General features: G+C 34.9%; 1 protein-coding gene across 9 annotated transcripts in view; it reads left to right on the forward strand.

The window, feature by feature from the left end:
- The window catches only part of NIPBL (NIPBL cohesin loading factor), a 167,016-nt gene that overhangs the window by 145,746 nt on the left and 8,253 nt on the right, over positions 1-13,017 (forward strand). For all 9 annotated transcript variants that reach the window (XM_065047569.1, XM_065047573.1, XM_065047575.1 and 6 more), the window contains 15 exons: positions 725-868; positions 2,600-2,689; positions 2,898-3,112; positions 3,204-3,306; positions 4,177-4,275; positions 4,378-4,524; positions 5,645-5,779; positions 7,177-7,275; positions 8,444-8,497; positions 9,446-9,554; positions 10,136-10,272; positions 11,569-11,709; positions 12,029-12,122; positions 12,227-12,381; positions 12,652-12,742. In XM_065047569.1, the coding sequence (XP_064903641.1) occupies positions 725-868; positions 2,600-2,689; positions 2,898-3,112; positions 3,204-3,306; positions 4,177-4,275; positions 4,378-4,524; positions 5,645-5,779; positions 7,177-7,275; positions 8,444-8,497; positions 9,446-9,554; positions 10,136-10,272; positions 11,569-11,709; positions 12,029-12,122; positions 12,227-12,381; positions 12,652-12,742 (1,813 nt within the window). The remainder of the gene's footprint in view (positions 1-724; positions 869-2,599; positions 2,690-2,897; positions 3,113-3,203; positions 3,307-4,176; positions 4,276-4,377; positions 4,525-5,644; positions 5,780-7,176; positions 7,276-8,443; positions 8,498-9,445; positions 9,555-10,135; positions 10,273-11,568; positions 11,710-12,028; positions 12,123-12,226; positions 12,382-12,651; positions 12,743-13,017) is intronic.

Raw genomic sequence — 13,017 nt, forward strand, 5'->3', positions numbered from 1 at the left:
TTGATGTGGATCTTTTTAGAGGTCGTCTGTATATGGTTTGTCATGGAAGTCCACTTCAACTATTCCATGACATTTTCAACCTGAAAAAGTGCCATTGTATAGCATCAAATAAGTGTAGATATTCGTTTGGAGTAAAGTCAGACTAATAGCTGTTATTATTTATGTTAAGTATCTTCTCTGGAGTATTCCTTTAGTGCAGAACCTGAAAACAATTAAGTGGTTTGGTTTTATACTAATAATAGGATTTACTTACATTTTACAGAATGTGAATATTTTTGTTAACAAGTTTTTGAGAGTTGCTCTTCAGTATTACATTATAATTAACACAGTAATTTGAGCTGTTTCTCGGAAAAATGTTTTATGATCCTGTTCCTGGTAAAATGTAGCTTTCTTTGTACTTGTGTGAATAATGGGGAAGTTACATTACTGTGCTTAAACTCTGTGTTATTGCAAAGGATATCTTCTGTACTATTTGTGCAGTTTTTATGAAAATACATATTTTAAAAAACTAACAGGCACGCTCGGCAGAAAGAGAGATAGAGACCCAGTAAAGGGAGAAACATTAATGTAAATAGCGTATCTATGATGGAATAGGAAATTACATTATTTTATGCAGCATGAAAGTTAGGTGGAATTTTTAATAAGGTCAAACAATGTTTTGTGAGAAGAATCCCAAATGCATAAATAAATATTTGGCTTTAACAGTTTATTCTGTTTTTCTTAGGTTCATCAGTTCAGTAACAAATCTACAGAAATGGCATTAAGAGTTGCATCACTTGACTATCTTGGAACTGTAGCAGCAAGACTGAGGAAAGATGCTGTCACCAGCAAAATGGATCAAGGTTCTATAGCCAGAATCCTCAAACAGGTGTGTAAGAGATCGAATGCCAGCTGGATTGAAATGTATCCACACAAATACTTGAAAATTTTAAATATGTTTGAAAAACTGGGCTTGTGGAGAGTCAGTCTTCATTGTTCAGATTTCTGAAGCAAATATACTCAGGTTTTAAGTATCACATTTGTTAGCTCATCTTCATTGCACCATCTCTGTAGTGACTGTATTAAGTGGTTAATTACAGTGTTTAAGTGAGTTTTCTTGTGACAATACAGAGGAAATAACAGAGCAACAGTTGGGTTCTGTCTTAAGTGACCTTAAAAATATGTAGGTATGTGTATTTTCAAAGGGATATCTGAGCTTCTGGCATTCATGTACAGATGTAGAGAGTTAAACTATTAGACCTGTAAGATTAGATCCTTTTGGCTGCTGTAACATTAGCAGCTGCAAGGACCTAAGGATATCTATATATAACCTGTATATGGGGAGAAGTACATTGTCTAATGATCATGTACAAGGTCATTGTTTGATCAGGATATACATGGAATCACAGAAGGTGCAGGGCTTTGCACTGGCCATCTTGAACCTCATTAAGTTCGTATGGGCACACTTCTTGATCTTGTCAAAGTCTTTCTGAATGGCATCCAGCCCCTCAGGTGTGTCAGTTGCACCATTCAGCTTGGTGTCATCTGCACTCGATGCACTGTGTCATTGATGAAGATACTAAACAGTACTTCCCTTGTCCCCTAATGTAGTTACTCCATCACAGAAGGCCACTGGGTTGGTCAGGCAGGACTTGCCCTTGCTGAAGCTCTTACTGACTGTCTTGAATCACCTCCCTGTATTTCGTGGTGTGCCTTAAATAAGTATGGGAAATATATATTTCCTTATATGTTTCCTATTAAATAACCTTCTGGAAAAAATACATTCTGTTTTTAAAATTCATAGAGTTTAGATATTGCAAATCTGATATATAGTCTCTGCCACTAGTGTTCACATGAGTATTTCATATCTAATGTTTTTTGTGCATCTTAAAAGTACTTCACAGGAAAATCAATATTGCCCTGTTCTGCAGATAGGCTTTATGCAGTAGGTGGCATTTTTTTATAAATGTGTGTTTGTTCAGAAGCTTTTTGACTGATAGAAACTTAGTTGAATCTCAAAGAGCATGATTCTTCAGTGCTGGAGCTCTCATGGTTCTGGGAACAACCTCTTCTAAGTTCTTTTCTAGTTCGTGCGCACTTGCTGCATTTTCTTTGTATTGACGCTTTATCCCTGAAAACAGTTACACCAAATATTTTTACAAAGGGATAAGTTATTTTTATTTCTTTGATGATTCCCATACCTTTTTATTGCTGTTTCTTTTTATTTTGCTTTTTTACCTTTTATCACTTGTTCATGTGAGAAAACACTGTTTCAGTATTGGCGAGACAGCTAACAGTGACTTGTATTGGTTAAACTTTGTGTCAGTCTGCTAAGTGTGTTTTCAGCCCTTCTTTTTTCCTCTCTGAAAGAAGGTCTTCATACCAAGGCCACAGAATGAGGAAACAGTCTTATCTTGGCCTTTACCTTTTTTATGCTTCAAAGCCACAGTCTGTTTTAGTCCCTATGCAGTTTATAATGAATTGTTGAAAAATTGTTAATGTTCTGCAATTATCAAAACTACTGCTATCCGTGTATTTTGTATGTGGACATTCAGATTTTTAGATTATAATTACCACTGTGCATTTTTTTTTTATATAACTCTTTTTCAACTTCTGACAGGTTTCAGGAGGAGAAGATGAAATTCAACAGCTGCAAAAGGCTTTACTAGATTATCTGGATGTGAACACAGAAACTGATGCATCTTTAGTGGTAAATTTCAGCTTTCTATTGTCAAGTGTATATAAAAACTATTTCAGTAACATGTACTGAATAAAATAATTTTCAGTTATGCATATTAGTGCTTCAGTTAAATTCACACTCTAACATATACTTTTGGCTCAGTCTCCTTATAAATCTGTTGATTTTCATTTTTTATCTGTTGTTTTTGTTTTCTTTGCATCCTGCTATACTTCTCCAGTTTTCTCGGAAGTTTTATATAGCTCAGTGGTTCCGTGATACAACTATGGAGACAGAGAAAGCAATTAAATCTCAGAAGGATGAGGATTCATCTGAAGGAACTCATCATGCAAAAGATGTTGAGACCACAGGACAAATCATGCATAGAGCAGAAAGTCGCAAAAAGTTCCTTCGGAGCATCATTAAAACTGTTCCATCACATTTTGGTGCATTTAAGTATGTTTCAGTACCACTTATTTCTTTATTAGCCATACATTTGATGTTTTAAATAAAACATGTCCTTATTAACGTATGTAATTTGTTGCAGGATGAATTCTGATACTGTGGACTATGAAGATGCATGTTTGATTGTTCGCTACTTGGCCTCTATGAGGCCGTTTGCCCAGAGCTTCGATATTTATTTGACACAGGTAAACCATGCCAGAAGTCTTAGAACAGTGAAATGCAGTTGCTTTCTGATTCTAAACACTTTTACAGTAGTGTGCAATATCTGTTCATTGTTGAGCACAGGTATTTAGCAGCCCAGGATAGTACCCCGCGCTTTTTTGTATTCTGAATTGACAACATGAGTGATTATGTTTCTTGTATGCATTCCATATGACATACTCTACTTACATTATTTTACCTGTCCATGTATGTGTATGGCAAAATCGTTATAATTAGATGTATGTGGTAAGAGAATAGTTACAAAATGTTGAAATCACTTTCACAGTTTCTGTAAAATGTGTGCATTGGGTAATACTAACTCATGGAACTTGATTTGAAAATAGAAGCCATGCTGGTTAGTTGCTTGCAGGGCATGTTACTATCACTTTGGAAGCTGTTGTTTGACCAGTGTTGTTTCTTCATTTTTTCTGAGAGTAGAACACTGATATGTTGCATGATGACATGCTTAACTCCGATAGTAAAGTTGTGTTACTTCTAATTGATTTGCATACAGAGCCATTCCTAAAGTTACAGTGCCCAAATCCAGCTCTCCTGTTAAAAGAACAATGTTGAAAGCCATAACTAAATGAAGAAGGTAGTTTAAAATGAAGGGACTTAACGTGAACATAAGGACCCTGTAAAAATCCTGTAGGAAATCCTAGTAAATATTTATGCTGAGTTATGAGTGCCATGCATGCACCTTTTTACTGTCTGAGAAGATATATTCTATTTTTAGTAGACAGATATACTTATTTTATTTCAATTGTTTTCATGTTATTTTGCTACAGTTTTGCCTGTTAAACATTGTTTGCTACCTTCCCAAAGTGACTGAATCTTTTTGTTCTCTTAAATAGATTCTGCGTGTACTTGGTGAAAATGCAATTGCTGTTCGAACAAAAGCCATGAAGTGTTTGTCTGAGGTTGTTGCTGTAGACCCCAGTATTCTAGCCAGGGTAAAAAATGAAATATCCATCATGCACATATGTTCTTATGTCATGCTTAAAATAAATCTTCATTTCTTATTTTGAATCTCTGTTTTATTTGTTCTTTTTTAGCTGGATATGCAACGAGGTGTTCATGGACGGTTAATGGATAATTCCACTAGTGTACGAGAAGCAGCTGTAGAGCTTCTTGGCAGATTTGTGCTCTGTCGTCCTCAGCTTGCTGAGCAGTATTATGACATGCTGATTGAAAGAATATTGGTACGGTGACTTGTGGTATTTATGATAAAATAAGTGGCATTGGAAAATTTGCCATCAACTGAATTTACTTGTTTAATAATATTGAATGATGACCCCAAGACTAAATTACATCTTACTGTTTTAATGGAGAACATCATGTTTTGATGGAATGCTTGTTTCCAGTGGGGCCTTGTTACATCAAAAAGTGAACATATATAGAAAGTTGTACTGCATCAGAACTGGGATTATATTCCTTTTGATTCCATTATTAAGGCACAAATGAGGCGAAATGAGGAATTTCACCACATCTATGAAGTTTGAAGTAATGTGTCACTGATGGCAGTTCAGTAGTGTTGGTGATGAAGAGCAGTAATCTAAAGTTTCTGTTTGTAATCCAAAAGGAAAAAAAAAAGGATAAAACTACTTTGCTTTTCCGTGCTATTTTTGGTGTTTTAAAAGGCTTCCTATTAGAGCCTTTGTACAAAAAGTGGGTTTTGTGTGGGCATTCAGATAAAATACAACGTTAATTTAGCTGTAAGATAGCACTAGCTCCTAACATCCGTGTCAGTTTTTTAGTCTATTACTACTCATTTGCTGTAGTTACATGATCAAACATGTTTGTGAAGGGTTTTAGAGATGATTAGCCTCCCATGCATTTGAGCATGCGTAAAGCAATTCATCCTGAGATTCCGATTCAACAGGTTTTGAATAAGGTATATAAAGCTCCTCATCCATCTAGGAAAGTATTTGTTGCATGTATCTATCCATAATGTTTATCGAAACGCTTGCAGTATTACAGTCCAGATCTACAAAGAATCTTTTGTTTTCTAATGAAGTGGCTAAAGCATCATCACATCTATCTTGTAAGATCTCAGTTTAGCAGGTGGAATTACATATTTGCAACATCATGAGCTCTTAGATGTGAGGGTATAAATGGAGGAAAGCACTTCAGCATTCTGGGGCCTCTGATAGAATTGCTGCTAACCTTTTGTAAAAAGGCACTCCAGAATATTTTAGATGCCTTTTCTAAGTAAACTTTGGAAGTCAGACTGGGTGGTCTTCAAATATTAATTCATATAATGCATAAATTAATTCCCACGGCTGATGTGTTTAAAGAGTGTGATGTTTTTTTTCTTCACAGGATACTGGTATCAGTGTCAGAAAAAGAGTCATAAAGATACTTAGGGATATCTGCATTGAACAACCAACATTTCCCAAAATTACAGAGATGTGCGTCAAGATGATTCGGAGAGTCAATGATGAAGAAGGCATTAAGGTAGAATGAAATATATCCTTCAGGATTTCAGTTATCGTTATTTTAGTGTTTTTATTTTTTGACCAATAAAGGTATTGCATTGCTTCTGTTCACTTTTAATTTTTGAGAGCAAGTATGTTAGCTTTCTGAAATGCTCTTTAACTTCTTTTTCTTTCTTTTTCTTCTCTATTTTCCTGAAGTTCTTATTGAGTATCAGGACATTTTTAAAAGTTATTTTCTAGAGTTGTTTTTCCTTCATGCAGTTGTTGTTTCTGATACTTCTATTTTCTAAAAGTAACATTGGCATATAAAACTTCTTTCTGCAAAGAAAATAAACTTTAAGTCAAAATTAAGTATTTGATGTTAGTATATGCCAGATTTGTAAGATCTGCATATAAAATATATAAAGTATATATCTGTGCTGATTTTGCATTAATTCTGAATGCTCAGTGAATCAGTTATTCCCCCTGAAATGTTACTTGCTTGTTCATACTGTAGTCTTTGTGCAATGTGTATGCAGAAGAGCACAGAACTCAGATTATTTGTTAAATCGTAAACCTGACAATGATGGCTTTGTTTGATTTGGCAAAATAATTTTAAAATTTTGGGGTAATTAAGAACACACCTGTAATAATTTTGTATCACACTTTCACTGGTATTTGAAATCTGCAGCTTTAAAGCTGCAGCATATATTTTTACCACTTGAGGTACGGAGATGCCAAGTAGCTTTCTGAGAAGACTGTTAATTAAGAAGTAGATGAACAGCTGGATGCAATGTTCTGCTGTCAAAGGAAGATGACGTTGTTCTCTCTCCCCCTTCCCTTTGCCTTTCTAACAATGTGAGAACAAATTAGGCATTATCTTCAATGAATGAGGAGAGCTTCTTACAATCATATGCCTTATAAGTAATATAGGAATAATTTTGTTCACTTTCATTCAATTCCATTTTTTCCATCATCCAAAAACATGGGAAGGGAATGTACTTCCTGCATTTGAGTAGAGAGGCTTGGCTTTTCTCTCTTGCACACCTTGTCACAGTTGTTTTCAAAACTCCAGGGTTACCTACCATTGCTGCTAGTTCTGCTGTAGAAATCATAAACTTGTGCTCAGTCGTCAGCTTCTCAGGGTACTGTGTTTTCCTTGAGGAATGCAAATCAATGCAGGAAGGTGGTAACTCCATTTTCTGTAGCACAAGTTCCAGGTGGTCCTTTTGCTGAAGATTGCTTAGATCTCAGCTTAGCAGTAGAACTGTGTCTGTCTTAGATAACATTTGCTACGGTGGTCTGAATTAAGTTGAATAATTCCCTACAAAATGGCATGGATAGTCAACAAATCTATTGTATGGATGTGTTAGACACAATACCTATATGCCAAGATAAGTTTATGTATTTCTGCTAATATTTTTTTTTTTCCTTCAGAAATTAGTAAATGAGACATTCCAGAAGCTCTGGTTTACTCCAACTCCACACCATGACAAGGAAGCAATGACAAGGAAAATACTAAACATCACTGATGTGGTATGTTTTAATGAATTTGAGTTAGGTTGTGTGCAAAATTTGATTATGTTTTTAGTATCTTTGAAATATTGTATGTTTTTTTAAAGTACAGTGGTTTAATTGTCAGATGGTTTTCTTTTTATATCTGCTGGCATTGAATATGTGCCAAAAATATTCATGTGTTGGAACAGGCTGTAGGAAACTAAACGCTCACTAATCTGCTGGCAATGATAACTGAGGCCACACTATATTCAGGTTGGATTAAAGACTTGTTTGGTTAAAACACAACAAATTTCTATTACGTTTAACATTTTTCCAGGAAATGCTAGTAGCGGCATATAGTTGAGCGTAACTAAGAAGTTGTCACTTAAAGGAACATTTTTCTTGAACAACTGATAACGTTAATTTTGAAAGGTTAATAAGCTGTTTTAACAAATACAGGATCATGTTCTCACTTGAAATAAACCAGTATCTGCATAGTTGTCTGCAGTTTTTAGGAGCTGCAAATTAAATAGCATGTCGCCAAAATAACACTATCTATCTCAGATAACATGTTTTAACTTGTAATGAAAATGTGTTGTGTAAAATCACTGTGCCGAGAAGGTGTTTTGATATCAATTATACCAAGATGTAAGTATCAAATAAAGTACTCATTTCACTACTTAAACTTATGGGTTTAAACTTCATCCTGCTTTTCAATATTTTTACAAAATGGTAGTCCAGCTTGTGTCTTTCCAGACTGAGAAGTCAGTTGATTTGACTTCAGCTTAACTTTCAGTTCTCCTGCCAATTCCACTTTGGAGCACCTGTGAGCTGTTCCTGACATATGATACCAGTGAAGGCTTTGTTTGTATAAAAATATATATACATACATACACATGTTCATTTTTAATATGTCAGGCTTATATTTGTGCTTTAACCTAAGCAAAATGTTCTATGATCTGCAGTAAAATGTGTAGGCCTTGTGTTGTATGGAACAAGAATTCTGAAGTCATTTAAATGGTGAGGAATATTTTTCAAATGCAGAAGACAGTTTTGTATGTCAAAAGAGATAAAATCATTGTACTGAATGAATATGAATATGTATCTATACGTGTTTACTGGTCTTTTAAAATGCCGTCTGTATTTAAGAAATTTTCCTTCAGATACCTGTTTTTGTTAACCAGTTTATTCTCGAAAATACTCCTAGGTTGCGGCTTGTAGAGATACAGGGTATGATTGGTTTGAACAGCTTCTTCAAAATGTAAGTAATGAATTTTGAATGTATGATAGAATTTAAACATATCTTTTGGTACTAAAGCACACTGAAGGGGGACTACAAAAGCAATCCTTTACAGTGGACAAATTCAATTCATGCTCTTTAAATACTGACCTTTTTTAATCTTCATTGATGCAATTTTGTCTCCAACAGTTTCTGTCTTTCCATATGATCTGTTTTAAGAATGTTTCACTTCTTGGTTATGGGAAGGGTTTTGGTTGGTTTTAATTTCATAGTCTTCTCAATAATGACAGAACATGAAGTCCACAGCTAAGGTACTTAATTCTGAACTGAAGCATCTAGTGTAGGGTAGAATTTCTTTTTTTTAAATGATAAGCGTGTTTTCACAACCAATGTGTTTGTTACGGGGTTTATAGAAGAAGAGAATCTTCATAGTATAGGTTGCTTCTATATTATACTTTGTTTTTTCTAAGAATTGAGCTTGCTTTGTCTTTATCTCTCAGCCTGTGTTGTTATTCTGCTCTACCTCTTGTATGCACTGGTTAATTTTTAAGCGAAAAACCCTTGTGATTTTACTTTAGCCTGGACTGCCATGAAAATAGGTAGCCAAGTAAACTAGAGCTTCGTAATGCCTGTGCTGAAGAAAAGGCTATAGTATGGTCTCAATCCTTCTTAGGTATTAAAGGATCTTCATGGACACAATTTCAGTACCTGAAGTCATACAGAAAGCAGCTAACTGATGAAAATGTTCATAAAACTATGTTTCATGTTCATCTGAATTTTTCTTTTCCTTAGTGTCAAAAACAACATTACTTTTGAATTTGCTCTTTTTTTCCTAAACATTTCAAAAAAACCTTCAAATGCTATTAGTTACTGCTGGCAAGTATGACTGTTTTTGGTTTTGGCATTATTTCATTAAGCACAAAGTTAGCTCTCTTAATACTAAATCATTTTCTATTTCATCTGCTACAGCTGTTGAAGTCAGAAGAGGATGCCTCATATAAACCTGTGAAGAAAGCCTGTACTCAACTTGTTGACAATTTGGTTGAGCACATTCTTAAATATGAGGAATCTTTATCAGGTAATATTATTTACAACCCCTTACCCAAACTCGTTTGAATTTTGTATGATACTGTAACAGTGGTTGTTCACATGACTACCAGGAGAAGTTACTGTTACAGAATTCCTGTCACAAAACTGATGCTAGTGCATTACTGCTTTTGAGATCATTGTGAACTTTTGAGAACTGTATAATAATAAAGCTTCCATAATTGTCACTAGCTAACCACAGATAACAAAACTAGTTTTAATGTAGCTTGTTCAAACTTTTAGATCACTAAAACCAAAACAAACAGGCAGGTTTTATTCAAATTAGTATGTTCTGCAGTTGTAATATAAATCATTGACTGGAGCAGTGTCCTGTGTACAGTAAGTAGTTTAAAAGCTAGTGATGTCTTCAAAGCATTGCTTCTTATTTCACATATTTTGTAGTCATATACAAATATTGACATTATGTTCTCATCTCTAATCTAATAAGAATATTCTGTATTGATTTTGAATTTTGTGAAAAAGATATTCATATGGTGCTTAAGCCATGTCTTTTTAATTGCTCAAATATTACTTTGTTTTAATATCCTTTTTATGTTTTCTAATTTCTTACAGATTCTGACAACAAAGGTGTGAATTCTGGTCGCTTGGTTGCTTGCATAACCACTTTGTTCTTATTCAGCAAAATCAGGCCCCAGCTAATGGTCAAACATGCCATGACCATGCAGCCATACCTGACCACTAAATGTAGTGTAAGTAAAGGAATTTTTTTTTCCCCTCTATAATTAAGCATGGAAGTGAATGGCTGTCTTGTATACTTGATGAAATTGAAGGTAGGAAAAGAAAAATTAAAATTGTGGGTTTATTTTGTGGGCATCATGGCTTCTGAAAACACTAGATCTTTTTGGTGATCGCTAGGGCTAGTGGTTTTGTATTGTCTTCCCCTGTAAGACAGTCTATCTCACAAAAATGGTCAAGAGCTATAATGCTGAACCACCCACTCCAGTAAAATGTCCCCACTTCTCTGAAATGCTGTGGCACATTCTGCCCTTTTGATTAGCACAGCTGGATCAGTGGAGGTTGTGATGAACCCTTGGTCTGGCAGAAAGGAGCAGGGCAGGATCATGCAGCCATGGCTCAAGGAGGAGCGTGGCTTGGAGGGTGGCAGCAATCCATTACATTAGGTCAGCTGCACATTGCAGGCTTGAGAGTCATTGTTAACAGCTTAGACTGTAGGTATAGCCTAGCATTTTCCAGACTGAGCCTTGAATCGTTCTCTAGGCACATTTGCAACAGACTTTTAGAGCTGCTTCTGATCAAACAGTATAGGAACGGGTTATCTGATAATTTACTTGCTGCAGTCATAGTGGGGTTACATCAGTTGAGATAAAATGTAGAATTACCACTGTCAGCTTGAATATGTTGAATAGCTTGATAGTAGCATTTGGGAATTATCCTATCCTGATTAGTGAGCTTAATATGTCAAAAAAGTAGATTTCTAGCAGGTTATATCTGTAATAGATAAATTCTTTCAATAGATTACTTGCTTAGAGTACATATACAGTCATGATAATGCAAACAAGTTATAATTTTAATTGTAATTTCTACATTTCTGTACATTGTTGTCTGTTTGGTTTAAGGCACATAGAGTCATAACGCAACTTCATTTTGTTGCTGATAGCTGTTCGCAGGTGTTGTGTGTTCGCTAGTGTGCATGTGTCAGGAAGAGTTCCTAGATTTATTGTAGAACTTCAAAAAATTATCCAGACAAGTTTTCAGGTCTGTCGCAGCCTTGATGAAAGGTGAATTTCTGTTTGGATGGATTTTTTTTCTTTCCAGAAGTTCTGTAGAAGACAGAACAAGCTGTCATAATAGGATGTAATTTCATAGCAGATGCAAACTTTGTAAACATTCTTCTAGATCATTATCAAATACCTTACATGAATTGGTATATTTGACTATGACTGCATGTTAATAATACTTACAGGTATTTAGCTTATAGGTTACATGACCAGAAATGTTAAATGCTACAAATACTGTTGTTTCAGACACAGAACGATTTCATGGTGATCTGCAATGTTGCAAAAATCTTAGAGCTTGTAGTGCCACTAATGGAGCACCCAAGTGAGACTTTTCTTGCCACTATTGAGGAAGATCTCATGAAACTCATCATCAAATATGGCATGACGGTAAGCTTTTAATTTCTACTGTTCAACTGATTCAATTTCACATTATGAAGTACGTGATTTTGGTTTAAAGAAAGTCTGTCTTCATTATGAAGATAACTTTCAAGCCATGAGAAATCAGTGTACTTGTTTTACTGAAGTTTGTATGTGTTGTGGCTATATTTTAATAAGTTTGAGCAGGTTTTCAGAGTGGTCTAGGAGATGGACAGTACATCTGGTAGACTGTTAGCTTTAGTTCAGCGTAGCTTTTTCCTACATAACTTCACAAAAATCTCAGTTTAACCTCTAAACATATAATTCGTTTGTTCTTTATTCCTCCTAGGTTGTTCAGCACTGTGTGAGCTGTCTTGGGGCTGTTGTGAACAAGGTCACCCAGAACTATAAATTTGTGTGGGCCTGTTTTAATAGATACTATGGTAGGTAGAACCACAACATGTAGTTGTCGTTTTTCAGTTTTGGCTACAAGTCTTATCTTGGTGACCAACCACAATTACTGTGATCAAAACATTTCTTACTGTAGGTGCACTTTCGAAATTAAAAAGTCAACACCAAGAAGACCCCAACAGTACAATACTTACTGCCAATAAACCAGCACTCCTTAGATCACTTTTCACTGTTGGAGCACTGTGTCGGCATTTTGATTTTGATCAGGAAGATTTTAAGGGCAGCAGTAAGGTAAAATAACTTGCATTTACTTTCCATGTCTTAGATGTATTGAATGCTCCACTTTAATTTGAAAGCAGATTATTTCTAGCCCCTTAAAGCTATGTCTTTTCGTAATGCATACAGTATACCTTTTTGGTTTTTAAATACATGGTTTTGCAAAGACCATGCAGTAAGATTATGTTTCTCCCTTTCTTTTTGATACTTATATGCTTTTAATAAGAGATTAAAAACACCTGTTTCATTTTCAAATAGCTATTATTTTTGTTTTCATTTGCTCAGGTTAACATTAAGGATAAAGTACTTGAACTGCTGATGTACTTTACAAAACATTCAGATGAAGAAGTACAGACAAAAGCTATTATTGGCCTTGGTAAGAAATATTAATAGCTCTTATTATTCTGCTATTGCAAAAATACATGCATATCAGTAAAAATTAATGTATTTGTTAATAGCAAGGGAGTTTGTTTAAACCAGAATTTACTGTGCATTTTTTTTTGAGAACTGGCTGTACAAAAGGTTGCTAGTTGAATACTTCTGCAGCAGAGTGGATGCTTTTGACAGTGAATGCCTTTTGATGTGTGACCAAGTCTTAAATTGTAGTGGATTTCCAAAATAATGTAAATGTTATTTTTTTCTCTGCATGCA

Source organism: Columba livia, chromosome Z, assembly GCF_036013475.1.
Source record: "Columba livia isolate bColLiv1 breed racing homer chromosome Z, bColLiv1.pat.W.v2, whole genome shotgun sequence".
Lineage (NCBI taxonomy): Eukaryota > Metazoa > Chordata > Aves > Columbiformes > Columbidae > Columba > Columba livia.